General features: G+C 40.5%; 2 protein-coding genes across 6 annotated transcripts; both read right to left on the bottom strand.

The window, feature by feature from the left end:
- Positions 1–9,529: 9,529 nt before the first annotated feature.
- Positions 9,530–12,046, bottom strand: LOC115171264 (ADP-ribosylation factor-like protein 4D). Its single transcript, XM_029727908.1, has 2 exons — positions 11,591–12,046; positions 9,530–10,865 (listed from the first exon to the last, which is right to left on the bottom strand). Exon 2 carries the CDS (start codon positions 10,718–10,720, stop codon positions 10,115–10,117), a length of 606 nt encoding a protein of 201 aa, XP_029583768.1. The 5' UTR covers positions 10,721–10,865; positions 11,591–12,046; the 3' UTR covers positions 9,530–10,114.
- Positions 12,047–18,776: 6,730 nt separating this feature from the next.
- On the bottom strand, positions 18,777–26,667 carry LOC115171263 (transmembrane protein 106B-like). 5 transcript variants are annotated; one of them, XM_029727907.1, is made up of 8 exons: positions 25,538–25,740; positions 24,311–24,521; positions 23,413–23,566; positions 23,116–23,256; positions 22,961–23,004; positions 19,533–19,586; positions 18,945–19,078; positions 18,777–18,862 (listed from the first exon to the last, which is right to left on the bottom strand). In XM_029727907.1, exons 2-7 carry the CDS (start codon positions 24,517–24,519, stop codon positions 18,961–18,963), a joined length of 720 nt encoding a protein of 239 aa, XP_029583767.1. In that variant the 5' UTR covers positions 24,520–24,521; positions 25,538–25,740; the 3' UTR covers positions 18,777–18,862; positions 18,945–18,960. The 5 variants fall into 5 exon arrangements, with proteins under 5 accessions (XP_029583767.1, XP_029583764.1, XP_029583763.1 ...); XM_029727904.1 differs by having other exon boundaries at positions 18,777–19,078; positions 24,311–24,524; XM_029727903.1 differs by having other exon boundaries at positions 18,777–19,078.
- Positions 26,668–26,875: the final 208 nt, after the last annotated feature.

Below are 26,875 nucleotides of genomic sequence, written 5' to 3'. Positions count from 1 at the left end.
TCGAGAGATAGAGTGCCCAGGGCCCGTAGTGGTAAACTAATCATCAGTCTACCTGACAGGCTTCACCACACTATGACCCATCATATAAAATCCCTGAATCATTTCAAAACAACAACGGCTGTTTCTCAGGTGAAGTCATCAACTGGAGGGTTTAACAGCTGCTATGGCCCAGCTGAGATCCAGACTGTAACTGTTTGCCCTGCAGTGCTGTGTCCCTATGTGGTGCTCTGACAGTCTGTTTCCTGAGAGCAGCAAAGCTAAAGGCCAAGGAGAGCCAAGCAGAGCAGATTCCAATTACAGCTTTGCTGGACTGTTCAGGCAGACATCCAAGCCCCAGAGAGTAAAACAACCAGTTTTGTGTCCTAATACCATCCTCTTCTCCCTTGCTCTCCCCTATCCCGACACCCATCTTGGCTGTTAGATAATCCTTACTCCCCTGGGCCAGTACTTTATAGTGAAAACAAACTGTGATCAGCTGACTGCCGGGGCTGTGAGGAGCGACGGGGAGAAAAAGCAGAAATACTGTGACTAACAACTGTAAACAGTTACAATCACAGTGACACTGTGGGCTCTGTTAACTTACATCATGTCACTTGTCTGTCATGAGGTACATGGTCAGTGATAAAGAGAAACAATACAGACTTTATCAGTAATTACAAATTGGATACACATAAAGAAATACTTCATAACAGTACTACAAGTGATGTAACCGCCCCACATGTAATTCTTCATTTTCTATGGGCTTTTCACAAAAAGCACAATTCCATTTAGTTAAACTCTCCAAATAGTTCCAGAACTGTACTTCCCGCTTGTGTCAGACCACCACCAAAAGACGGCAATTAATTCAATTAGCCACTGGCATGGCAAAATTGTAGAATGATCTGGACGGAGTTCCCAAAGCGTTTCATGAGAACATTCCTGAGTGTAATAGTGGATGATGTATCCTGGGAGCTCACAGCTTGGGCTGAGGCTAGAGAGAGATGTTTCACTGGTAGAGAGAGAGAGAGAGAGAGGTAGAGAGAGGTATAGAGGTAGAGAGAGAGAGAGGTAGAGAGAGAGGTAGAGAGAGAGAGAGGCCACTGTGGTAAACACCAAGTCAGTCTCTCACTGTCTCCCCCACACACATTGACTAACATAGACCACACACTTGTCCTCCACTGTACACTAACCTATGGATTTCTGACAGTTTTAGGTCTCTACTACCTACATCGAAAATAACATTGTCCGGAGGCGGATAGGAACATTTTGCAATATGAGTGATAAGCAAGCAAGGACATCTACCCAGAACTAACTGTCAGCATGGAGTGTCTTCACATTGAGAGAGGAACTTTATGGGCCAAACAAGATATCACAGAGGAAGAGAAACAATAACATAAGATTGGTTTGTAAGTGCAAATATAAGACCTATGGCAGAGTGGTCTATTAATTTAAAAACATTTGTTTGACCTCTTGTTTTTAACGGAAAACTTTGGTACAGAAAAATACATACTTACCTGAGAAACAAAGTAGATTTGTGCTTTACTGTCCAAATCATTTCATTGTACCCTGGGGTTGTGGGTTACAACAAGACTCATGCTGATTCAGAGCAAGCCCTGAGGCCTGGTGCTAAATGACTACGTTTGTAGCAGATAAGTTACACAGAATCTAGATGAAGTTACACATAGATGCTGATGAGAGCTAGTTTTTACAATTCCCTTTGATGCCTAACACCAGAAGTAGGGGGGGGTAAGCTGATCCTAGATCTGTGTCTATGGGAAAACTTCTACCTGAAGATCGCAACACAGTGCTAAATTAACAGAATCTGAGTGATGACCATGTGAGGCAGAAACAAATCTCTTTAATTGCCTCCTTAACGCCTGAGAGAACAATGTCTCACAAGGCACTGTGCTTGTTTCCCGAGCGACCATGTTTGTTGACAGGTCTTAGTTGGGTTTGCTCTGTTCACGTTCGAACATGGAGTAACTGGTTGAAGGCACAAGGGTGCAATAAACACAAACACCATGTTTCCACTCATGATTCATCAGTTGTCCTCACTGTCACACAGTATTTAACAGTTAACCTGACTTCTAATAATAATGTGATGTTAGCCTTTCAACGTATCACATCTCCTTGCAAGACACCACACCTGGGTTCAAATTACTCAATTATTTAAATTATATTCACATACATATCAAAGTAAATATTCAGATATTTTTTTCTTTTAAAAAAACAAATAGTTGAATTTTGGAATGTATTTGGAAATACACTTGGAAAGTATTGGCATGTATTTTCAAACACAAAAATGCTATTATTTAAAAACTCCCATGCATTTGAACTCGGGTCTGTTTGGTCCTAGGGTTATTTGAAATATCGTATTTGGAAACAAGTATTTTAAAATATTTTCAAGCAGTAGGCTATTCATAGGAAGCTATTTCAAAACATGCTTTCAAATACTTGAAATATAAATAGTTGATTCGGCACCACATTATTTGAAAATACTCTAAAATACAGAATATAAGTATTTAAATGACAAATACTAAACCCAGGACTGCAAGACACACAGATATGTGACCAAGGCCAATCCCTGTATGAATATTCACATTCACCATTCACCATTCATTATTCCCAATAGCAGGAGGCAGATCACCTTCCAGACACCAGAGCAGGAGCTGACTGCACAGTAACCCATTTCAGGTCACATCGTTATAGAGTCATTCATTGGAATTGGCACTTATCTATTGCTCAGTGGTGGTGGGTGTTATTGAAAGTATTATCTGTGTTCCGCCAGCCTGGCTAAGGTCAGAGATAGTAATGGAGCCAGGTTGACCTCTATGGATGGGCCAGAACAGAAGACATAATTTACCTCCTGGCCCTCAGTGTCAAATACAGTATTAGGATGTCCAATGCAGAGACCCCTGGATCTTCCTATTAACCCCAATAACCCATTAAGGTACAGAGGGAAGATAGGATGTTATGTATGCAAAGAGTGGTTCGTACAGGCAGAATGAGAGATAGTGATTTTTCTTTCACTATGGTTTCAGTTAGATTTGCTTTCATAAAATTGAAGATTTCAGATGCTGTCTTCTGTCACTTTCATCAAAAATGGACTACGGTTTAATAGAGAAGCTACATTTATCGTACATCATCACATCTTCAAAGATTAATATCAAAAACATAACAGATGGCTTTATTTGAGATCACACGTGAAGCTGAACTTGCAAGTGGCGCTAAATCTCCCTTTGTGCACACAAGCACAACCTCAGGTCATTGGAGAGAAACAGAAACACACTAAGAGAGCACTCAACTGATGGCCCATCTGTCAACCAGCTGTATTCATGCAAAAGCAGGGACTACCTCATGTGGAAAAGATAGAAGAATTTTACACGATTCTTGAATTTGTAAGCAATACATATGGCAGCAAATATACTTACAAGATTCATAGAAGATTCTTGTAATATCTGACTTATATGTTGCATGTATTATATAAACCATACAAGAGACATGTAAGCTAAGCCTTCTAAGGTCTCATACATGGGACATACTCATTTCAAAGCACTTGCATACCACTGTCTGATGTCACTGACGCGTGCAATGTGACACTTATTGGAAAAAATAAGCAAAGTTCGCTGCGAGGATGAGTGGAAGGAGGAGGAGAGGGTGAAGAGGAGGAGGAAGAGAGGAGGAGAGGAGGAAATTGATGAATGACTTTAATAGCAGCAGTTAATCCATTTAGTTATTAAGTGGAGATCTCCAACAACCATTCTCATGATAGCACATTAGTAATGTGACAAATATCATAGCTAAGCTGGGCTTGGTTAGAACCCTGGATGGGAGACCAAAGGCATAGCTGTAGATACATCAACTGTCTAGCAAGAGGTGCTGCCCAGCCTTAACCATAGAAACTCACACCAGAAAATGTTTATAAAAGTATTATATTTTTCTTATAATAATTGTGATATTTTTTTATATGTCGACTTAAAAAAAACAATGTGAAACTTATAAGGAAAGCATTTATTTTGTTGCATTCTCAGCACATACACATTCCTTATAATATTCGTAGATGACTCATATAATTCATATATACTGCTCAAAAAAATAAAGGGAACACTTAAACAACACAATGTAACTCCAAGTCAATCACACTTCTGTGAAATCAAACTGTCCACTTAGGAAGCAACACTGATTGACAATAAATTTCACATGCTGTTGTGCAAATTGAATAGACAACAGGTGGAAATTATAGGCAATTAGCAAGACACCCCCAATAAAGGAGTGGTTCTGCAGGTGGTAACCACAGACCACTTCTCAGTTCCTATGCTTCCTGGCTGATGTTTTCGTCACTTTTGAATGCTGGCGGTGCTTTCACTCTAGTGGTAGCATGAGACGGAGTCTACAACCCACACAAGTGGCTCAGGTAGTGCAGCTCATCCAGGATGGCACATCAATGCGAGCTGTGGCAAGAAGGTTTGCTGTGTCTGTCAGCGTAGTGTCCAGAGCATGGAGGCGCTACCAAGAGACAGGCCAGTACATCAGGAGACGTGGAGGAGGCCGTAGGAGGGCAACAACCCAGCAGCAGGACCGCTACCTCCGCCTTTGTGCAAGGAGGAGCAGGAGGAGCACTGCCAGAGACCTGCAAAATGACCTCCAGCAGGCCACAAATGTGCATGTGTCTGCTCAAACGGTCAGAAACAGACTCCATCAGGGTGGTATGAGGACCCGACGTCCACAGGTGGGGGTTGTGCTTACAGCCCAACACCGTGCAGGACGTTTGGAATTTTCCAGATAACACCAAGATTGGCAAATTTGCCACTGGCGCCCTGTGCTCTTCACAGATGAAAGCAGGTTCACACTGAGCACGTGACAGACGTGACAGTCTGGAGACGCTGTGGAGAACGTTTTGCTGCCTGCAACATCCTCCAGCATGACCGGTTTGGCGGTGGGTCAGTCATGGTGTGGGGTGGCATTTCTTTGGGGGGTCGCACAGCCCTCCATGTGCTCGCCAGAGGTAGCCTGACTACCATTAGGTACCGAGATGAGATCCTCAGACCCCTTGTGAGACCATATGCTGGTGTTTTGGCCCTGGGTTCCTCCTAATGCAAGACAATGCTAGACCTCATGTGGCTGGAGTGTGTCAGCAGTTCCTGCAAAAGGAAGGCATTGATGCTATGGACTGGCCCGCCCATTCCCCAGACCTGAATCCAATTGAGCACATCTGGGACATCATGTCTCGCTCCATCCACCAACGCCACGTTGCACCACAGACTGTCCAGGAGTTGGCGGATGCTTTAGTCCAGGTCTGGGAGGAGATCCCTCAGGAGACCATCCGCCACCTCATCAGGAGCATGCCCAGGCGTTGTAGGGAGGTCATACAGGCACGTGGAGGCCACACACACTACTGAGACTCATTTTGACTTGTTTTAAGGACATTACATCAAAGTTGGATCAGCCTGTAGTGTGGTTTTCCACTTTAATTTTGAGTGTGACTCCAAATCCAGACCTCCATGGGTTGATAAATTGGATTTCCATTGATTATTTATGTGTGATTTTGTTGTCAGCACATTCAACTATGTAAAGAAAAAAGTATTTAATAAGATTATTTCATTCATTCAGATCTAGGATGTGTTATTTTAGTGTTCCCTTTATTTTTTGGAGCAGTGTATTTTGTCTCAAATACTACCATATCTTTGTAGGAAATGCACCACATCATGTACTCAATTGTGTATGTCATATAAGGCATATACATGAACACATTTACACCACTGCCATACAAGATTCGTATTTGATTTTCAGGATTATTTTCCATATGGGGTGTAGTTGGTATCACTACTGTTGGGCTGGCTTAAAAATCACTGACGTTGACATCAAGCTTGGGGTTGACCACGTGTTCTCTTGATAAGTGCCATTTTCCTGTCCTTCTAAGCATTCAACATGTAACGAGTACTTTTGGGTGTCAGGGAAAATGGATGGAGTAAAAAGTACATTATTTTCTTTAGGAATGTAGTGAAGTAAAAGTTGTCAAAAATATAAATAGTAAAGTTTCTTTTTTTACATTTGTTTTCTGACCTTTATTTAACCAGGTAGGCCAGTTGAGAACAAGTTATCATTTACAACTGCGACCTGGCCAAGATAAAGCAAAGCAGTGCGACAAAAAACAACAAAACAGAGTTACACATGGGATAAACAAAAGTACAGTCAATAACACAATAGACAAATCTATATACAGTGTGTGCAAACGGAGTAAGGAGGTAAGGCAATTAATAGGCCATAGAAGCAAATAATTACAATTTAGCAAATTAACACTGGAGTGATAGATGTGCAGATGATGATGTGCATGTAGAAATACTAGTGTGCAAAAGAACAAAAAAGTTAATAAAAACAATATGGGGATGAGGTAGGTAGTTGGATGGGCTATTTACAGATGGGCTATGTACAGCTGCAGAGATCGGTAAACTGCTCAGATAGCTGATGCTTAAAGTTAGTGAGGGAGATATAAGTCTCCAACTTCAGCGATTTTTGCAATTCATTCGTCATTGGCAGCAGAGAACTGGAAGGAAAGGCGGCCAAAGGAGGTGTTGGCTTTGGGGATGACCAGTGAGATATACCTGCTGGAGCGCGTGCTACGGGTGAGTGTTGTTATGGTGACCAGTGAGCTGAGATAAGGCTGAGCTTTATCTAGCAAAGACTTATAGATGACCTGGAGCCAGTGGGTCTGGTGACAAATATGTAGTGAGTAAAGTACAGACACCCAAAAAAACAAATGAAGTTGTACTTTCAGCTCATTGGCTGTCAGACTGGGTATCTCCTGTAGTGCCTGGGGGACAGAGCATTGCCATGCCTGTGTCACTGCTCAGCTATTCTTTAGAGAGTGGGTGTGGATCACAGGGTTGGTTTGATATAATAGAGCTTTACGCAAGCTTGGTAGCTTGCCTCTGCACACCCTTCACTGCTCTGACGCACTAGCGGCAAGCTATACTATGGGAGCAACAATGCAGAGGGAGAACCTGTCAAATTCTTCTGCTCTTTCTGCTTGACTTGTACCCACCCTTACAAAGCGTTCCCTGTGAAGTATGTCAAAGTAAACTACTAGACCCACACTTCAGTTCAAGTACTTTTTCTCAAGGGTAAAAAATTCCCTTAGCACAGACAAATTTCCCTGCCTTATTACCTGGTCAGTGCTCACAGCTGCTTGGGGAGTGAGAGGTAATGTTCTATTCTGGAAGCACTATCTGTGAGCCAACTTAAATTACCCATAAAGCTGGAGCCTCCCATAGAATGTGGAAATACACATCAGAAACACCCTAAATTACAGCACTGGTCAGGGGGGTGAAATGTAGTGTGCAGGGCATATTTAGACATCAGGCATCAGGCCAACAATGTTAGCAGCAAAGCTGGATGACTGTTATTGGCAAAACCAAATGGTGTGGTCAAAGCTCTATAAAGCCTAACTTCTAGTGAAAGATGTTTCCTTAACTTCAATTAATGTAGACCTGCTTTACTTGGTTTTGGTCTTGTGCCTTGGGAGAGCAGAGCACTTTGATGATGAAATCGCAAAAACACGCTAATCAAATAAAAGTTGAATTGCATTAAACATGGCTACTGTGTTTTCTGTGCTGGTTTGAGTCAATACTGCTGACTAATCCAGCTCAAGCTGCTGAGACACACAGGGAGGTTCTAATCAAGGTAATTGGATTTGGTATCAGTAGAAGTGTATGGTTGGTGGCGAGACTGTGACGGGGGATGGCTGGGTATTGATGGGTCCTTCTTACATTCCTGCATGACTTGTCTTCCCAGATCGGCCTGCAGGCAAGTAGAGTGAATAAAGGCGTCCGCACACCAGGTTCGGTTTGCTCTTAGCAGAACTCGGCTAGGCGAAGTGAACATCTGTGTCTCACATACACCCTTAAAAGACCATTGGTTGAAAAACTAGAAAAAAATATGGCAATATTACTTTGTCCCTCTTGAGACGCCGTAGCAACAAATAGACAAAATACACAACGTCAAAATAGTCTGAATTAAACTAAAGAAAAATCAAGAAATCTGTAATCAATTTTGACGATTTTGCCGAGTAGGAGTTTGTCACGTAATTTTACATCTAGGATGCTTGGTGCAGTATTTCTCAAGTGAAAAAATGTGCATTAAAATTGGTCTCTCAATGAATGACAAACACTTAATTGAAGAATCCTTACTTTTGACCAATCACAGACGAAGGGGCGTAAACGTCGACTAGCCTCTATAAAAAAAAATAGTGTATTGAACAGCCCAACAAAAAAAACTGCCGAACACCAAAACGAACAGAAAGTCATAATATTTGCACAAGCTGTTTTGACTGGGAAGTATACAGTAAGTTTATGGGTTAAATTGCCTCTAAAACCTAGGTGATGCTATTGGAATATAACAGCATGGACACAAAACCTAAAAAAAAAGGTAGCAATATACATAGCCCCAAAAATGTGTGAAGTGTGAGAGACAATTCAAAGACACCGTGACATTGTACTAATCCCATTACCTGATAAATAGAATGGCCAAAAATAGACTAAAGTGAAGGTTTTCGTGTGCTGGTGTAGGCTCCTAGCCTCCATTATTGATTTGAATTATGCGGTACGTTTGAAGTCAGTCCTGCCCACAGCTTTCCTTTCATATGGCTTTCAAATATTTATACAGGCCAAACTCTGTAGATCCTTGATCCTGTTTCTTAGTATTCTGTGAACACATACAAAATCAAATAACTTCTACTAAATCCACTATACAAGTAATATGGGTCACTTGTTCAAACCTGTAGATTTTCTCTGATGAAATACAATATATCTGAGAAACCAGTTACATATTAGCACCTGGCAAGAACTAGGTTATTTAGGTTGTGGTACTATTGCCAAGTGGCGCACTGTGTCAGAAAGAGAAACTTAACAGTCTCGGGTTTAGAATTGCCTGTGGTTTTTGGCCTACTATAACACTGCCCTTTCTCTCACTGGAAGGTGAGATGCCCTTCAAGAAAACACATTCCTCACAACTATTCCCAATTATCTTTGTGAGCTAATTATACCATTTGTCTGACTAATAAATTAACTGATCAATTAATGGAGCTACCATAGATATAAAATGACTGGAAAACTGACAATGAATGTCCTCTAGGTGACTTTTGATGTGCAAATCGCTAATTAAATGTCATTGAAGAATACAGGTAAGCAGTTCCTCTTGTGATTGATGCAAAAGCTATAATGAGAAGCCAAAGAGATTGTTTGTTCTTTAAATGATCTCTGCCAGGATGGGATCAAGCAGGCAGATGTTAAAGGAAAGATTAGTAATTGAAATAGGAGACAACAGCTTAGGATTCTGACTCGAAAGGACACTTTTTCAATGAGGTTCTTAAGGGGGAAAAAAACACAACAAAAAAGAAAAATGGGAAACTCGACCGAGGACTTTGGACCTATAAGTTATAGGGACCCTTGGAGTTCTGTTGAGAATACCATAAACTGCGCGATCATTTTGATATAACAAGGGCAAACTATAGCGCATGGTCAAATAAACAGAAGGAAAGAAGGGGACTTCCAGATAGTGTCTTCAATAATTTATTCATTTCTAAGTATTACAAAAAAAATATGTACAGAACGAAAAAACATATTGGTTGTAACAACTTCACATATTTAAGTCTACCATGAAAAGAAAGCTGTGGTGAAAAGTTGCATCATGGCTAGCAGCCTCAGGCCTCCTGCCAGCAGGCATTTCAGTTCCAATGCCATCCGAACAGTGGGATGAAATACAGTCCCTCTTTTGATCTACAAAAGCGGCGTCTTTTCCAACGGTGAACCACCTCCATGAAACAAAGTGAACTACAAGGTAAACAATTAGAACTACCATACGTCACTGGACGTTTGGACTAGACCGTGTCGGCACGACAACTTGATAAAAAAAGATGGGAATGTTTATCGAAAAAAAGAGCCACTGTAAAGAGCTGAACGTAGTCCGTGCTGTGTCCAATGTATAGTATAACAGGTCCATTTCTCTGTCCTCTGGACTGACCGTCACTGGGAAACCAGAAGCAGATCCTCCGGGGCACAAAATTCCCATAAAATTCCAAGGAACACCAACAAGGTCCATTCTGCGGGTGAAGCGCCTTTCGGAAGCTCAGACGCACAGCTCATCTCTTCTTCTTACTGTGTCTGAGCAGCTTCTTCCTCTTTAGGATCATTTCATATAGTTTCTCCAGGCCGGGTTGGAGCCCCTGGCCGTTCAGCGCGCTGCATCCCTGGGTGTGGTGCAGTGTGGAGTTGCTAAGCTCGTGGAGGGCCAAGGCCTTCTCCACCTCCACAGCAGAGACTGCAGAGTCCAAGTCCTGCTTGTTGGCAAGCACCAGAATTGGTACTCCCTGGTTCTCTGCCGAGCGACTGATGCGGTGGAGCTCCACCTTGGCCTCCTCCATGCGCTCAGTCTCTGCAGCATCCACAACGAACACCAGGCCATCGGTGCGACGCGTGTATGACTTCCACAGGGGCCGCAGCTTCTCCTGACCGCCCACGTCCCACACCTGGAAGGTGGTGGTGGCCCGCGAGCTTCCAACTGCTACTTTAATCCGTTCAGTGTTGAAGCCCTTTGTGGGGATAGTCTCCACAAATTCCCGGAGCTTTAGTCTGTACAGCAGGGAGGTCTTTCCTGCAGAGTCCAGGCCGATGACGACCACATGCAGAGACTGGAAGTTGGGGAGGAAAGGAGTGTTGGGGGCTATCTCTGTTAGCTGGTTGCCCATTTTGGCTGGTTGTCTGGACCTGATAGTGAGGTGGCAGACTCTAGTAGGGGAGGTGGTGGGCGTCTCCAGAGAGATGAAGCATTCACACCTACTTCAAAGGCAGCGGTTGCAGACCAGAAGGCAGACGACTAAACTCACCGATGACCTTGTAAAATGAAGGAAACAGGCAAGATTAGTTAGGTTTTATAGATGGCACCACGGATGACAACCATTTATATGTTTAGTCTACTGACTATGCTTCGAAGAAAAAGGGGAAAAAAGGCCATTTCAGTTAGCCAAAAAAAAAAAAAAAACTGTTCCAATATGTAATTGTATGGAACTGCAGTTGAATTGCCATTACTGTTTGACAACACTGGCTAAAATCCTGTACTTTTTTTTACATGGCAATACGAATAGGAGTGTACAGTACGCATTGTCAATGTAGTTTATCGCGCTATCTGCAGAAAAATCAATTTACCACATTGAAATGTGTTTTGTCAACAAGGCACAGAATATTCTGGTCCCATGTATGTAACGTTACTTCAGCAAACTTCTGTCCTGTTGGTTCGTTGCATATGCGGCTGCATAGTAACACTGGTGTCGCTAACGTTAGCTAGCTAGTTAACGCGAAAAAATTAACAAGTAGTAGAACACTTTAGTTTAAGTGTTGGCCGTCTAGGTAGATAGTTGGGTAACAATTATTTAGTTGAACGTAATTTCAGTGGCCAGTGAGGTTAACACACATTGGCTAGTTACTGTGCTGCACTTGCAATGCTGGCTCTGTCGGTGCGAGAAACAATATCTAACCGAGTCGGGACACTTAGCGTTAACGTTTATTAGTTACACCAAACAAACGATGTTCGTTAGTTAGAACATTACACTTAATCTTACCTTTATAGCGTTTCTGTATTGAGTCAGACAACATAATTCCAACACAGATAAGCACAAATCCACACTGAAGAAGAATAAATCCTAAAGAAACTGTGCTACAACCACTAAAGTCCCTCTACTTGAATCTCCAGGCTAGGAATGGAACCAGTGGTGAGCGCGACTGAAGAACACAACCACCAGAGTCCCTCTCCTTGAATCTCCAGGCTAGGAATGGAACCAGCGGTGAGCGCGACTGAAGAACACAACCACCAGAGTCCCTCTACTTGAATCTCCAGGCTAGGAATGGAACCAGCGGTGAGCGCGACTGAAGAACACAACCACCAGAGTCCCTCTACTTGAATCTCCAGGCTAGGAATGGAACCAGTGGTGAGCGCGACTGAAGAACACAACCACCACGAGTGACGTAACGAAAACACTCCCAGTCCGCGCCTCCCCCCTAATGTAATGACTTTTAAATGGAAAGTGAAGTGACCTCTGACTTTTGAGATCTTATCGACAGTTATCAGTCTATTGCTATGGAATTGTCAAACTAAAGGAATAAACAAAGTAGGATATTGATTATGTGGGTATGCTTAGCTTGGTTGGCTGTCTTGGCTGTTTTGCCTTTTTATTTAATCAGTACATAATCGTAAACCACTAAACAGTAACCTATTTCATATTTTGACATGAGACATCATGTTCAGTAGCCTATGAGAAATGTATACCAGCAAAAATCATAGAAATATGTGTATAAAGTAGTTGGGGTAGCTGCTTGAGGTCTTTCTGCTCTGAACAAAGTTGGGGGCAGCAAGAGGACAATGGGTCGACTGTGGCAATTTGAATGCTAATGCCTTTGTAGTCTTTTCCTTGAACAGCACCATGATAACATTTCAGCAAATGACCCGCTGGAGTTGGAGTGCCCTGTATTCATAGGGCATGTGTTATGAAACCAGCCAGATCATATCAGCATATCTGGGAGGAATCCAGTTACTACTCTCAGCACAACACTTGCTGGTTGTAGCTTGTCATGAGGGGAGGATGCAAAACTGTGTGCAGATTTGAAAATAGAGTGGTTATCAGATGTACCCACAGTGCAGCAAATGGAGGGCAGATATCACACATGGGAGTTAAATGAAAACTCACAGGGGAATTGAGATTGAGAAATTGTGTCAGCATGCGCAACAATAATTGTCTTTCCCGCCGAGCAGAATTCAATGCCGAGGGGTCTGCCTTGGAGCAGAACTCAGTAATTACACACAGTCAACGTTCAAATCACTGACAAATTAGCTTTCCAGTGAAGCAAATCAAATAATATAGAGAAAAGGCGTGTTATACTGTGCTTCTTCTCTCATCTTAAATTCACTCAACCTTCGCACACACACACACAACACAGACATTTTACTGTCATTATCACAAGGGAACAACCTCAATATACAATGGACAATTATTCATTGGCGCTACATTTATAGAGCAGTTGCTATCTTAACAAACAATTGGAAAATTATTAATTGGGTACCAATTAACTTTTAGGACTGAATATATCATGCAGAATATATGTTTCTAAGTAGACTGTCTATGCATCTACTTATGTATTCTCATTGGCAAATACTGTGCTTGCTTTGTATGAAAAAAAAGGCTAGAAAAACAAATAGGCCTATGTTTTTTAAAGCTTTGATTAATTGGAATTTGAATGCAAGAAAAACTGCCTCCAGACTGTATTAAGCCAAAGGAGCAGATAGCCTAGTGGTTAGAGCATTGGACCAGTTACTGAAAGGTTGCTAGATCGAATCCCTGAGCTGACAAGGTAAAATCTGTCGTTCTGCCCCTGAACAAGGCTGTCGTAAATAAGAATTTGTTCTTAACTGACTTGCGAAGTTAAATCAACAAAAGGGGTATGTTTTACTAAACATGACAGTAGCGTCCTCTACCGAATAATATGGGAAATACATCCATATATTGTGAAGCTTACACCTGAAAGATTCACAGGTGCAAAACTATTGCAGAACGACAATGCATTTGGTAAGTTACCAAACGTGCATTGCACATATAACATGATCAAATGGGTTGGAGATTTCCAGACTCTTCAGCTGAGAATGGTATCTCCAGAGGGTCAACTACTGGGGTGTAATTATTTACCTTTATCTCTGACGCCACCAAATCAAGGAAGCGTTCAGTTGCTAGGTAACTTGCGAGGCAGGTGGGAAATACTTATTTTTATTTTTATTAACAACAAATCAATACAGGAAGTACATGAGAGAACACAAGTATATATGGATAATATACAATGGACAATTGAGCTAGGGGGTACAATATCACATTACACAAAGACCTTAAGGGACATACATACACATAATTCTAACAGCTTTTTTGTTAGTAGAGTATTTCATTGTCTTAAAATACAGTTCAATTTCTTTTTGTAGGGTAAGAAAATGTGTTTTTTTGTTTGTAAATTTACATTTGTAAATACGAAATTTGGCCAAAAGAATAATGAAATGAATTACATAAAAATGTTTCAGCTTATTTCTATCGTAGGTAAAGAATCCAAGCAGTACATCTCTCCACAATAGTGTTAAACCTTCATAAATGTGTTCAATTATAAATCTACTGATGTCTTGCCATTGTTTTCTTACATGAATACAATGCCAAAAAAGATGTAACACTGTTTCTGGGTGGTCATTACAAAATGAGCAATTTTAGTTGATGTTTTCCTTAAACTTCTTCATATAGTGGTTGGCAGGATAATATTTATGAATAATTTTAAAGGAAACGTCCTTAATTTTGTTAACAAGTAGGCATGTGTGTGGCAACATCCAAACTTTTTTCCAACAGATATGATCAATAAATCCATTCCAATAAGGCATGACATAAGGTATACATACAACATCCTGCTGAAACAAGGTTCATATCGCTTTGTTGTTGAATGGACCAAAAGAGAAACAAATCTTTCCTACTGATGAGTTAACAGGGTCAATAGAAGGTAGGCTCTGAGGGTCAGGTCTTGACACGTTCCTGAATAATAAAGCAACACCTGAGGGAATGGCATCTAAAACAATTGCAAAATCTTTAGGTGTTACCGAGACCTTGTAAAGTGATAAGAATTCCTTATAACTGAGTAAAATACCCTCTGCATTTACCAGTTGGCTCACCAATAGGATATTATTTACCAGTTGGCTCACCAATAGGATAATATTTACCAGTTGGCTCACCAATAGGATATTACTTCGGAACCAATATTCTAAAAACAAAGAAGTATTTTTATATAATATATCCCAATTATTCCATATATAATATCTGTGTGGAGAAAAATTATGTTTATAAATTAAGGACCATGACAAGAAAACCTGCCGATGAAAAGCAGAAAGTTTCACCGGAACTTTGTCAATATTATAATTGCAAAACAACATGAAGTTAAGGCCACCAAAAGAGGAGAAGACATGATGAGGAATAAAATTCCACATAGAAGTGGGTCTTCTTAGGAATTGTTTTATCCAATTGATCTTAAAAGTATTATTTAAGGTAGTAAAGTCCAGAAAATTCAGCCCACCATTCTCATAAGTGTTCATTACAACAGTAGGCGGGAAATACTTGAAGCTGGAAAATTGAGGTACTCAACGTCATCTACAAGACCCTGCTAGGTAAAGTCCCCCCTTATCTCCGCTCACTGGTCACCATAGCAGCACCCACCTGTAGCACGCGCTCCAGCAGGTATATCTCTCTGGTCACCCCTAAAGCCAACTCCTCCTTTGGTCGTCTCTCCTTCCAGTTCTCAGCTGCCAATGATTGGAACGAACTACAAAAATCTCTAAAACTGGAAACACTTATCTCCCTCACTAGCTTTAAGCACCTGCTGTCAGAGCAGCTCACAGATCTCTGCACCTGTACATAGCCCATCTTTAATTGAGCCCAAACTACTACCTTTTCCCCTACTGTATTTATTTATTTTATTTATTTTGCTCCTTTGCACCATATTATTTATATTTATATTTTAACTTTTAACTTTCTTCAAACTACAAATCTACCATTCCAGTGTTTTTTTCTTGCCATACTTTATTTACTTTGCCACCATGGCATTTTTTTGCCTTTACCTCCATTATCTCACATCATTTGCTCACATTGTATATAGTCTTATTTTTTTTCTACTGCATCATTGATTGTATGTTGTTTTACTCCATGTGTAACTCTGTGTTTTTGTATGTTGTCGAACTGCTTTGCTTTATCTTGGCCAGGTCGCAATTGTAAATGAGAACTTGTTCTCAACTTGCCTACCTGGTTAAATAAAGGTGAAATAAAAAAATAAAATTAAAAATTAGCTAACTGTTTTAGGCTGCTGAAGTACACTTTGCCTCTGAGGGCAAAACAGATTTTTTTCTCCAGGGATTGTTGTAAGTAAAAGATCCAATAATTCTTTGTCATTTTTGCTTTATTTAACTAGGTAAGTCAGTAAAGAACAAATTCTTATTTTCAATGACAGCCTAGGAATAGTGGGTTACATGCCTTGATCAGAACGACAGATTTTTACCTTGTCAGCTCAAGGATTTGATCTTGCAACCTTTCGGTCGCAAAGCCAACACTCTAACCACTGGGCTACCCTGCCGCCCTTGCTGAATTTAACAGGGTAGATATGTTTTTCATTATCAACTTAATATTTTAAAGTAGCTGCACTTGCAAATCATTTTATTTTGCTACATTCCTCATTGTATATCTTATTTCAATTGGTTAACCTAGATTAAAAATCAACATAGCAGATCCAGTACATCAAGGGGTTCATTTTAATGTCTTACATGATTTTTTTTAAATTATTGGCTGTTAGTGTGGTTACTCTAGGTTAGATTTATACTATCCAGGGATAGCTATTGCCTTTTTTTTACACACATTCATTGAAACTCCTAATGCAGCAGTGTGGAGACAGAGGGAATAACATCAGTGGCCCCTGTTTATATTAAGACAAAGACAAGACATTGTGTTGGGCTGTCATTAATCAGAATTGGTGAAACAGTGATACAGGGGCTTGTCTGTCTATCAGGTTACAGCACTGGCACTGTGGTTTAATGATCGTTAGCTCCACTCTCCCACAGATGCTGGTGTAGAATGTCTGCTATGCATTGGGAAGCCCGGTGCCGGCAGACCATGGTGGACCGCAGGATGTCCAGGGCTAAGCAGCAGGCAGGCTACCATCAGTAGACTTGTTCCATAATTGATTAACACCAGAGGTGGAAACCAAAGTCGAACATGCGACACCCATGTGAGGGATCAACCTCATTTCCTATTATTCATTTTGAAGGTTGTGTCCCTCTGGACATACCTTACGCCTCGGCTGAATGTTTCATGTGTGCCAGCACTGACCGAGAGCCAATGAATAGCCTTGAAATTCAGGAAAACATCCGAATCCCTCACTCCCATCATAAGGTGGCATTAAATGTCATTGGCTTACTGGCAAATACATATTCAAGCACCTCTTGAAACAGCAGAGCAAGGTGCTACTGTGTTCTTATTCAAAGTTAATTGCTGCAACACAGTCCATTATCACTTACAAATAAGTTTGCAAATTCCTGGTGGTAATTTGGTATTGAGAACAGGGATCATTGTATAGGATCTCAACTCCACCACATTTTGGATGTTCAACATTGACAGGTATTCAGAACTTGAAGGCCATTAACACCTGTCTAAATGGTGTAAAACTGACCTGTCACTTGGGGTGAACCCCTCCCTGTCTGAGGTGTGCAACTATTTACAAAACTGTGAAGTAATGTACAACACCCCTAGTTATATGCAAAATATCTCAGGTGCATTTGGTGTTTCTGCTGCATGTCAAGGTGCCTCAAGTAAACAGCATTTACAAGTACCTCTTTTGTTTGTGCAGATGACAAAGGACCCTTCCGAGCCAAGCTCAAAGCCACTGGCAGAGTCTAACGCACCAGCTCAGCAGCCAGGTAATATCTAAATGTTTAATTTGCACCATTTTTGTTGTGCCTAAAAGGGTGACATACTAACAAAACCATATTCATTATAAGCCAGACATGCTCATGTTATGTCTAGGCCTTTCAGAAAAGGGCCTTTTGCATACTTATTTCTAAATCTCTGACCCTGCAGCCACAACCATCTTCTGACTGTAATTCAGGCAAAGAAGGTAATCAAATCTCACAAGCAAACAATTCCATGCCCAGAGGCTTCTGTTTAAGGAGTTATATCTGTGCTCATGTTCCAACATGACTTTGCTGTGTCGTCCAGCAAGTAGCCCACAATACCAGAGCCATTAATCCCCAGTTGACTCCAACACTTTGAGAACAATGGAATTACAATTTACGCTCCAAAGCCTTCTATTGGCTCATGAATATCTCTGTAATCTGGTAGCTTCTCGCTTGCAGGCACATCAATGTTTCCATTAACTGAGTCAACAGCCTATCCCCCAGAGGTGACATGAACACACATCCTCACCACAAACAGAAAACCTCCCACTTAGGAGGAATGCTCAGATTGGAGTTGTCTACACTAGTCACGTTTCCCAACTCCAGTCCTGGGGAAAACACAGGACCACAGCACAAGCACAACAGACATTTATGATCTAAACATCAATACTTGAATCAGGTGTGTTACTGCTGGTACTGAACAAAAATGTGCGGTCACTTGGGATCCCACGTGATGAAAATAGAACCAAGTGTCTATACAGTTTGGTAATTTTAATGGCTCTAGTCTGGCCAAACCAAGTCTCCAAAGTAGCAGAGGGTGTCACGCTCTACCATCCTCTCATTAGAATGGGGTCTGTTAAATAATATATGGGGCCATGCTCTGCACTCCTATTGTGTAGTTGCTCAAATATCACAGATGAGGAGTTATGGGGATTGGAAACCTGAGGTTTGTGGCAGGCAGCCAAGTCTTGGGTTGTGTTCAGTAGAAACCGCTTGGTTAAGAGTACAGGTAGTGGTAATAATATTCTGTCTGAAAAATACTTTCCCCTGTTTAATTCTTACTGGATGCAACCCCCAGTGAGTGCCTGTCATGGGTGAGAAAGGACTAGAAGTAGTTGCCAGCCCGTTGACATGGGTCACGTACAGTTCTTTGGCATGGCCACCTGCATTGTGCTATTTTGCCAAATTTGTAGTCCACTCAAGTCTTTCAGTTTCTTTGAAGACAAAACAGAGTAGCTTTCAGTAGGATGTAGTGGCAAAAAAGTAAAAAAGCTACAGAGGTGCATAAAAAAGACAAACAGAACATTTCAGAGCTTTCATTTTAATTTCAAGCTCCACATTTTTGTGGTTTCTTTCTTCCCCATAACTTGAGGGACATTTGCATTTTTCAAGAAAAAACAACTATTGCTTTTGACCACACAGTTCTCCACAGTTCACCTCATGGCCTACTCCTCAGTCATCCTACCCCTCATGGAGCCCTTGGTCTCAGGGTGTAGGGTTGATGAGGTGGGGTGTTGTGGTGTTAGACCCACAGTCGATGTATTCAAACGTGTCCAGGGAAAGCTGCTCAAAGTGGGCCAGGTAGTAAACAGTCATTGACATCCTGAGGGAGGAGGTGGTTACAGATTATACAATTTTTCATCTATTATTTATCAAATGTAATGATAATTTATGTAATTGTACCAGATTTAGGTCAGCCAGCTATCAAGGTTTCCTAACCATAGCCATGAAATAAACTCTCCCTTGAGCCATCACTGTAAAAACTGGGCCAAGTTAACAAGCAATAATACAGCCCTCAGATTTTAACCACTGATAAGAAATAAATAGGTTAGTCTCTGACCCCATTGGTTTACTAGGTGGGTGACGTTGTGTCAGTTTATCATCAAAACATTTAATCAGGAATTATGGTATGACATTTTTTCCACTGAACACAGATTCAACATGATTCTGGTTCATTGTTGAATATATGCATTATAATCTAAAATGGCTAATCTGTGGGAGCAAAGCTACATTTGGGGGGCGTTTTACCCATACTGACTGACTGGGCACATACTCACTGAAGATGGACAAATAACGTGTGGATCTTGATCGTAGATTTCTTGCAGTAATTGCTGGGAAGAATAAATAGGAGAAAATAATGAATACCTACAGGATTTCCTTATGAAAGATATGATTTCAAAAACAACCCACTGGGCACAAACTAGTTGAATTAGCGCTGTTTCAACGTAATTTGACAACGTATTGTGACGTGGAATCTGTGGAAAATACATTGATTTGAAAAAAAGTAATCAACTGTTGTTTTGAGGATGAAATTTCGACCACAGGATTATGCATGTCATCATGGTAATCACATTTGAAACATTGTATAAAAATGTTGAACTTGTACCTTTAAAACAACGTCAGAACTTCAACGTTATATCCACTATCAGAAAAAAAAAAAACAATAGGCTGGGCAGCACCTCCTACTGAAGAATTCATCCATCTACAGCTACCCTTGAGTCTCCCATCCAGGGTTTTAACCAAGCCCAGCACGGCCCGGCCCAGCCCAGCTATGAGATTTGTCATTGACTATTACCAAATGTGCTATCGTCACAATTATTATTTAGAAATCTCCACTTTAAAACTAAATAAATTCCCTATTGCTATCTAAGTCATTCCAAAAGGTAGGTTTAACAAAGTAAATTCAAATGTGATCATACTTTATCACTTATCTTGAATGATGCTATTTAGGCCTATATAGCATTTGCAAAGTCATCAACAGCTGTTTTAATTCAACCCAGAATTAATCTAAAAATAGACAACACAATAGGCCTAGCGTTTCAAGCTCTGGTTGACTTCAAATTGAAATGAGGAGATGCACCTTCTGCTTGATAGTTCCATCTGTGCCAATGACTTAGTCTGGCTTTAATTCCAAATGTATAATTTGTGTTGGATTCACATCTCCATCTTATCCAAAAAGTTCAAGTTTGATTTTATTTAGTCCTATACTTTATTTAAAGTTGAATTTAATTTTATCGCATTCTTTCATTTCGATTTTTGGTTGCGATGGCTTCATGAATACAACATATAAAATTGTTAATTTGTAGACAAACTGTCATAATACCCATAAAACCTATGAATGGGAAAAATGAATGGTGGGAAAACCACAGGGAATTTTTAGAAACACTTAAAATAAGGGCTGTTTCTTGTGTAGGCTTACCCTGGCGTGATGTTTTGGAACCATGTAAATCTCTTGGACAGGTGACTTTAATCAATATAGTCAGTCGCCTCTATTTACTCAGATTCGAAAAAGCTAATTAGCATCAAAGTAAACATCTCTAGCTGACACCTTTGCTAACAGGTAGTGTCAATTTCAAACTTGCACAAGAAAGTTCAAAGAATTCAGGTTTAAAAAATGTAGCCAATATATTAATTACTACATTTAGATGGTAAGAATCTCTGGATTAACCTTTGCCTCGATTTGGCAGTCTCATCCAGATCATCATGGCATTTGTAGTTCTGTATGATAGCCACATTAGCATTTCATTTTTTAGGGGTAAATACAGGCGAATATATTGATATGTCACCTAGTCCTAGAGCCTACACAGTTATCAAAAAGATCATGCCAGGGTAAGCCTACATGAAACACAGCCCTTATTTTAAGTGCTTCTAAAATCCCCTATGGGGAAAATGAATGGTGGAAAACGATTGGAACCATTTCCTTGCTAGGTTTTCTGGGTATTATGACTCATACTGTGGTACTCTATTGGACTAAGCCAGTGGCTCAGATGGAACTAGCCAAGCAGTAGATCCAGGTATCTGCCAAAATAATGGAAACACTTGCGTAAACGAGGGATAAAAAGTATATTGAAAGCAGGTGCTTGGCAGGCCACTATTTTGACTACCATGGCTATCTATGCCCAATAGGATGACAAGTCCCCCATCCACAGGGCACGAGTGGTCACTGAATGGTTTGATGAGCATGAAAACGAGGTGAACCATATGCCATGGCCGTATCAGTAAGCAGATCTCAGCCCAATTAAAACACTTACGGGAAATTCTGGAGCGCGCCTGAGACTGTGTTTTCCATCATCAACAACACACCAAATTATGGAATTTCTCATGGAAGAATGGTGTCGCATTCCCATAGAGTTTCAGACACTTGTAGAATCTATGCCAAGGTGCATTGAAGCTGTTCTGGCCCAACACCCTATTAAGACACTTTAGGTTGGCGGTTCATTTATTTTGGCAGTTACCCATACCTCTCCTTTAAAATGTTGATATTTGGTTGCGTTGTCAACCAAACAATTCAATATTACTTTTGTAATACAGTAAATTGCTTAAAGTTAAGGCTATCTTACAAGCGAATGTAACATTCAACCCTAAAATGAGTAACATATCCAAGGCCACATTGAGGATACTGTAACTATACATTTATTATGTAACCATATAAAGTCTGCATGTTCAAAAAGCATGCATAGGTCCTCACAGGTCTGTGGAGATCTTCACAATTTCTGTAATCTGGGCAGAATATCAATTGCACCATATACTTTTAATGTAATCTCAACTGCAATCTAGGCCATTTGGTTCTGCTTTTAAAAGAAGTGCAGTGAAAACAATCTTTTTAATAAATAAACAAAATATGACATTGCATTCCCACTTGAACTTTGCTGGGCTTTTAAAATGGTTGAAAGCACAGTGATAGACATTTGGGGTGACGACGCCAACCAAAAATCTGATTGTTTTTCCATTGGAATTTGGTTGTGCTTTAAGATGGTTGAAAGCATAGTGATAACACATTGGAAATTCATCTAACTTTTGGCTGTCTTTTTGAGTGGGTGAATATAGGTTGTAATCTCATTGATCAACATGTTAACCAAATTTTAACCAAGTATCCACATTGAAATGACATGGTGTGCCCAGTGGGAATGCTTTTGACTTCTTTCAGTCCAGAGGCCCTTTCATTTTGTGAATAGGAATTGCTACTGCTAGTGACAATTAGCCTGCAACACATGGAGGAAATGGAGATGGATTGTGCATGCCAGTGCTCCCAGCTAAGCAGGTTATGCTAGTTTATGTATGCTTATGTACTTTTGTAAGACAAATACTTTATCAATCTGTTCAAACATTTGACAGTCATGCCTCAGACTTGCTCTAAATACAAAAAAACAAAACACATTTACAGTTTTGCTTTGTCTTAATACATTATTCAAAACAACTAGCCAAGAAAATGGTAGGGAATAACTGTCTGTAGAGCACACAAAATAAATTCTCACATTTACAGCAAATTAGTTACATTACTTTCACATGACAACATGCCACAATCAAAATAAGCTTAGCTTTACAGCACAACTAAATTAAAAGGACTCCGTCACTATATTGTAAGTGTGTTGCCATGGCACTTTGAATAACCAAACAGCCACAAAAGCAGCTTTATGTCTCACTACTGACTCGATGAAAGATTCAGCACCAGACATAATTTAACCAAGGTTATACTTGTACTTACTTCAGACCCTCCTCCACTAACGTGACAGGAATCTCAAAGGCAAACTGTCAGGGGAAATAAGGAAGAGCATTAGTGAGTCAAGTAACAATATTTAGAGGCTTACAGAAGCTAACATCTCTGCAGTATAGCAGTTGGTAATGAGGGGAGGTGCTCACCGTTTTGTCCGCGAGTGGTTTGACAGTGGTGACATTTTTCATATCAGCCTTGCCCACAACCGTTTTATCAAAAAGAGCCTGCACTGTCAAGTTGTAGGCCTGAACTGGAAAAAAGTTGTCATTGGTAATATTCAGGATGTTCTGTGATGGGAGAGAGACCAATGCGATTATTACATTCACCTCCAAAAACACTCCAGTGACGCAGAGGAAGAGACAAGAGGCCAATAATTTTATGGCATAGTCGGTTTCTATCTGGGCTGTGTGGTATATGAATGAATAAGTCCAATGAGGTCTCACCGTGATGTTCATTTGGACAGTGGTCGGGGTGAAGTAAACATAGACAGACTCGACAGCCACAGGTGAGAGGATGACACTGCGAGGAAACAAGAAGAAGAGGACCAGCGAGCTGACCAGCAGGCACAGCGTCACCGACACAGTGACATACAACTTCCTGTAAGGGGACATGATATGTACAAGTTCAGTATTGATTGAAGGCCCAGTGCAGTCAATGGTTTTTTTCTGTGTTTAATATCATATTGTACAAAAGCTGATGAAATTAACACTGTAAAAGTGTGCTTTTTTTTTGCTGGTTGAAAATGCAATCTACACAGGACCTTCTAATCAGCAGGTTTGCATGGGCAGGAGTTTTAGATTTCCATGGTGACATCACCATGTGGTTAGTAGACCAATAACAAAAAGCTCCAAACCTCTGCAAATAACAGCTAGTTTTCCTCTCTCCGGTCATGCTGCATTCAACTACTAGTCGGAATTAGAAAACTCTGAAATGTACAACTTGCTAACTGGTTGTTATACACGTGCTGCGTTCAAGGAATCAGCAAGTCGGGAGTTCGGACTAGCATGTGAACGTGGCATACGACCACGTTGCTAGAGAAAGTTAGCTAAAAAGCTTGTTAATGGAACTCTTTACAGTAAGTTAATTCATTGTTACCCAGAAATTATTTGGGAAAAAATGGCTGCAATGCATTGGCCATTTTAACATACCTCATTAACATACCACAAGCGTTTTCATGCAGTATACACAAGCACACCTAGATACAGATGCCCACTCACAGAACGCAATAATACTTCGCACACACACTGAACATCTCTACACACCATAGACTTAAAGGTTCCTTCTAAATGATGCATGTGGGAAATAAAACAATTGTTGCTGTAAATCTCAACATGGTCTTACGTGTGTCGTGGTTTCAGCCTCTGATCGGAGCAGGGGATCACTGCCACCAATTTGCTCTCCTGACCTCGTGGGATGCGGCCCGTGCCCTGGCAGGTTGGGCAGTCCAGTGTTTCCTCAGAGTGTCTCCTGTTAGAGGTCTTCCTCCTGTCCTGCTGGGGTACAATGGCCTGCTCTTCATTCTCACTGAGTTGACTTGAACCAGCTCCCATGCCTGCTAAAGAGAGTCATATATACAGGTAACTGCCAAAATAATGGAAACGCCAATATCAGGTGTCTTAATAGGGCGTTGGGCCACTACGAATCATCAGAACAGCTTCAATGCTCCTCGGCATAGATTCTACAAGTGTCTGGAACTCTATTGGAGGGATGCAACACCATTCTTCCACAAGAAATGTCATAATTTGGTGTTCTGTTGTTGGAAAACACTATCAGGCACTGTTCCAGAATCTCCCATAAGTGTTCAATTGTGTTGAGATTTGGTTACTGACACACCTGTGGGGACACATTTGACTCCCATTCAATCCAATTTTCCTTAACCTCAACCCCCCTAGAAATAGCCTTTTTATTTGTGGTGACCTGCAAATAGTCCACAGTTGGTCAAATTTTTGTTTGTTTACAATTCTTGTGGGGACTTCTGGTTCCAACATGTATCGTTAAGCGTGCACTCCTTTGAGACCCCAATTTCTCTTCTTCTAGCCAACTGGGGACCTTTTATATGACCCTAAGTATGATGGGATGTTAATTGCTCAATTAACTCAGGAATCACACCTGTGTGGAAGCATCTGCTTTCAATAAACTTTGTATCCCTCTTTTACTCAAGTTTTTCCTTTATTTTGGAAGTTACCTGTAACGTTAGTTGCTTCACATCAATATAATGATACTTTACTATTTGATATTTGTGACGACAAAGGATTATATTCTGTGTATGTATGTGCTTTGCTGTCTTGATGGATTTCACAATGGAGATGATCTTAAATGCATACAATTATACGATGTTTCATTCAATAAGCAGACACCGAACCAATTAGATCGAAGTAGGCTTTGTCGAGACATCAGACATTTTATGTGAATTAAGACTACAATTTAGCAAATAACCGATGGCGAACGTTAGTTTTAATCTAAACAGAAATTTGACTACGCATTTACAACACTCCGCATACAAGTTTTGTGATGAGTTTCGTTTCCCTGCCACCCCTGAAGAAAACACAGTGCAACAAGTTTACTTGCCTTGTTTATGGGGTGTTACGATTTATAAAGACGGTGCCGTCATCAAGATTATCTGTAATCTAACTCCACACCATATGCCTCACAGCAGTCGTGAAAATTGTCTAATATTCTTCTTATGTTGGTCACGTTCCCACTTCACTGAGCAGTGGAGCAATTTCCTACCCAGATGAGGGTGACGCAGCGTAATTCTGCTGCCACCCACAGGAAAGAAAGAATTAAAGCGGCTATATATAACTTTTTGGGGAACTAGACCAAATTCACATAGAAAGGTGAGTTCTAGAATCTGTAATTTTCATTGAAAAACAATCTAAGAAGCGGTAGATGTGTTCTATTTTTATGCTTCCCGTGATTACGATTTATTTGTGAGTCTTACTTTGTTTTGTACACCAGCTTCAAACAGCTAAAAATACACTATTTTTGGTTATGGAAAATATTTCAGTGGTTTAGATGGTACAATTATTATTTTACACTGCACTTGCTCGTTTAGTCACAAACTGAAATTAGGCAGATGTTAGCAACCAGAATTGTTTCTGGCGAAACAATTTCTGCATAGTGAATCTTTAATAGGTTGCCTACTCAATGTTTTTTAAACAAAGTCAAATAAATACATTGATTCCTGGTTATGTTTTTGTGTATGTGAGCATTTTAAATATTTTTATTTAGCCTTATTCAAAAAAGAAGTGATATCTAAGTGTAGTGACTTTTATTAGATACAGATATTTGTACATCACAGGTAGCCTATGTATTTTAATTGCCTGGAAAACCAACATTGACTTGCATTGAATTCTAGGTAGGCAGAAATGAGCGTTTGAATCAGGAAAGTTTGCTTTCACTATCTCTACAAGCCAGAATGTTGAATAAAATTATGTTTTTACGTACTTTACCGGTTGTCTGTGTGGTTGGTCCTTTTGGTGTAAAGAATGTGAGACAATATCCACAGGAAAGTAGAATTACATTGATTTCTATCACCTGAAGCGTGCGCAAAACCATGTAAACACGTGGACGAGCTCGGCAAGTAATGCATGTATTTGTATCATGTGTGCATGCCGGTAAAGTACAATAAAATATAATTTCTTTCAACATTCTGTCTTGTAGAGGTCGTGAGTATGAACTTTTCCTGATTCAAATGCTAAATTCTGCCCGACCTAGAATTCAATGGAATTCAACGTCGGGGTTCCAGGCACGTTTTTTAAGTGCAACACAGAAAGAGTTCAGACAAACTGCACATTATCCCTCCCCAAAAACTTTTTGGAGTTCTCATTCTTCACCCTCTATGAAAATATCCTGCCCATATATGAAGGTATGAATGTTTCAAGTACATGTATGTAGAAATGTATG

This window comes from Salmo trutta, chromosome 32 (genome assembly GCF_901001165.1).
Source record: "Salmo trutta chromosome 32, fSalTru1.1, whole genome shotgun sequence".
Classification (NCBI taxonomy): Eukaryota; Metazoa; Chordata; class Actinopteri; order Salmoniformes; family Salmonidae; genus Salmo; species Salmo trutta.
The sequence above is the reverse complement of the archived record's forward strand: the minus strand, read 5'-3'. Positions and strand labels throughout refer to the sequence as shown.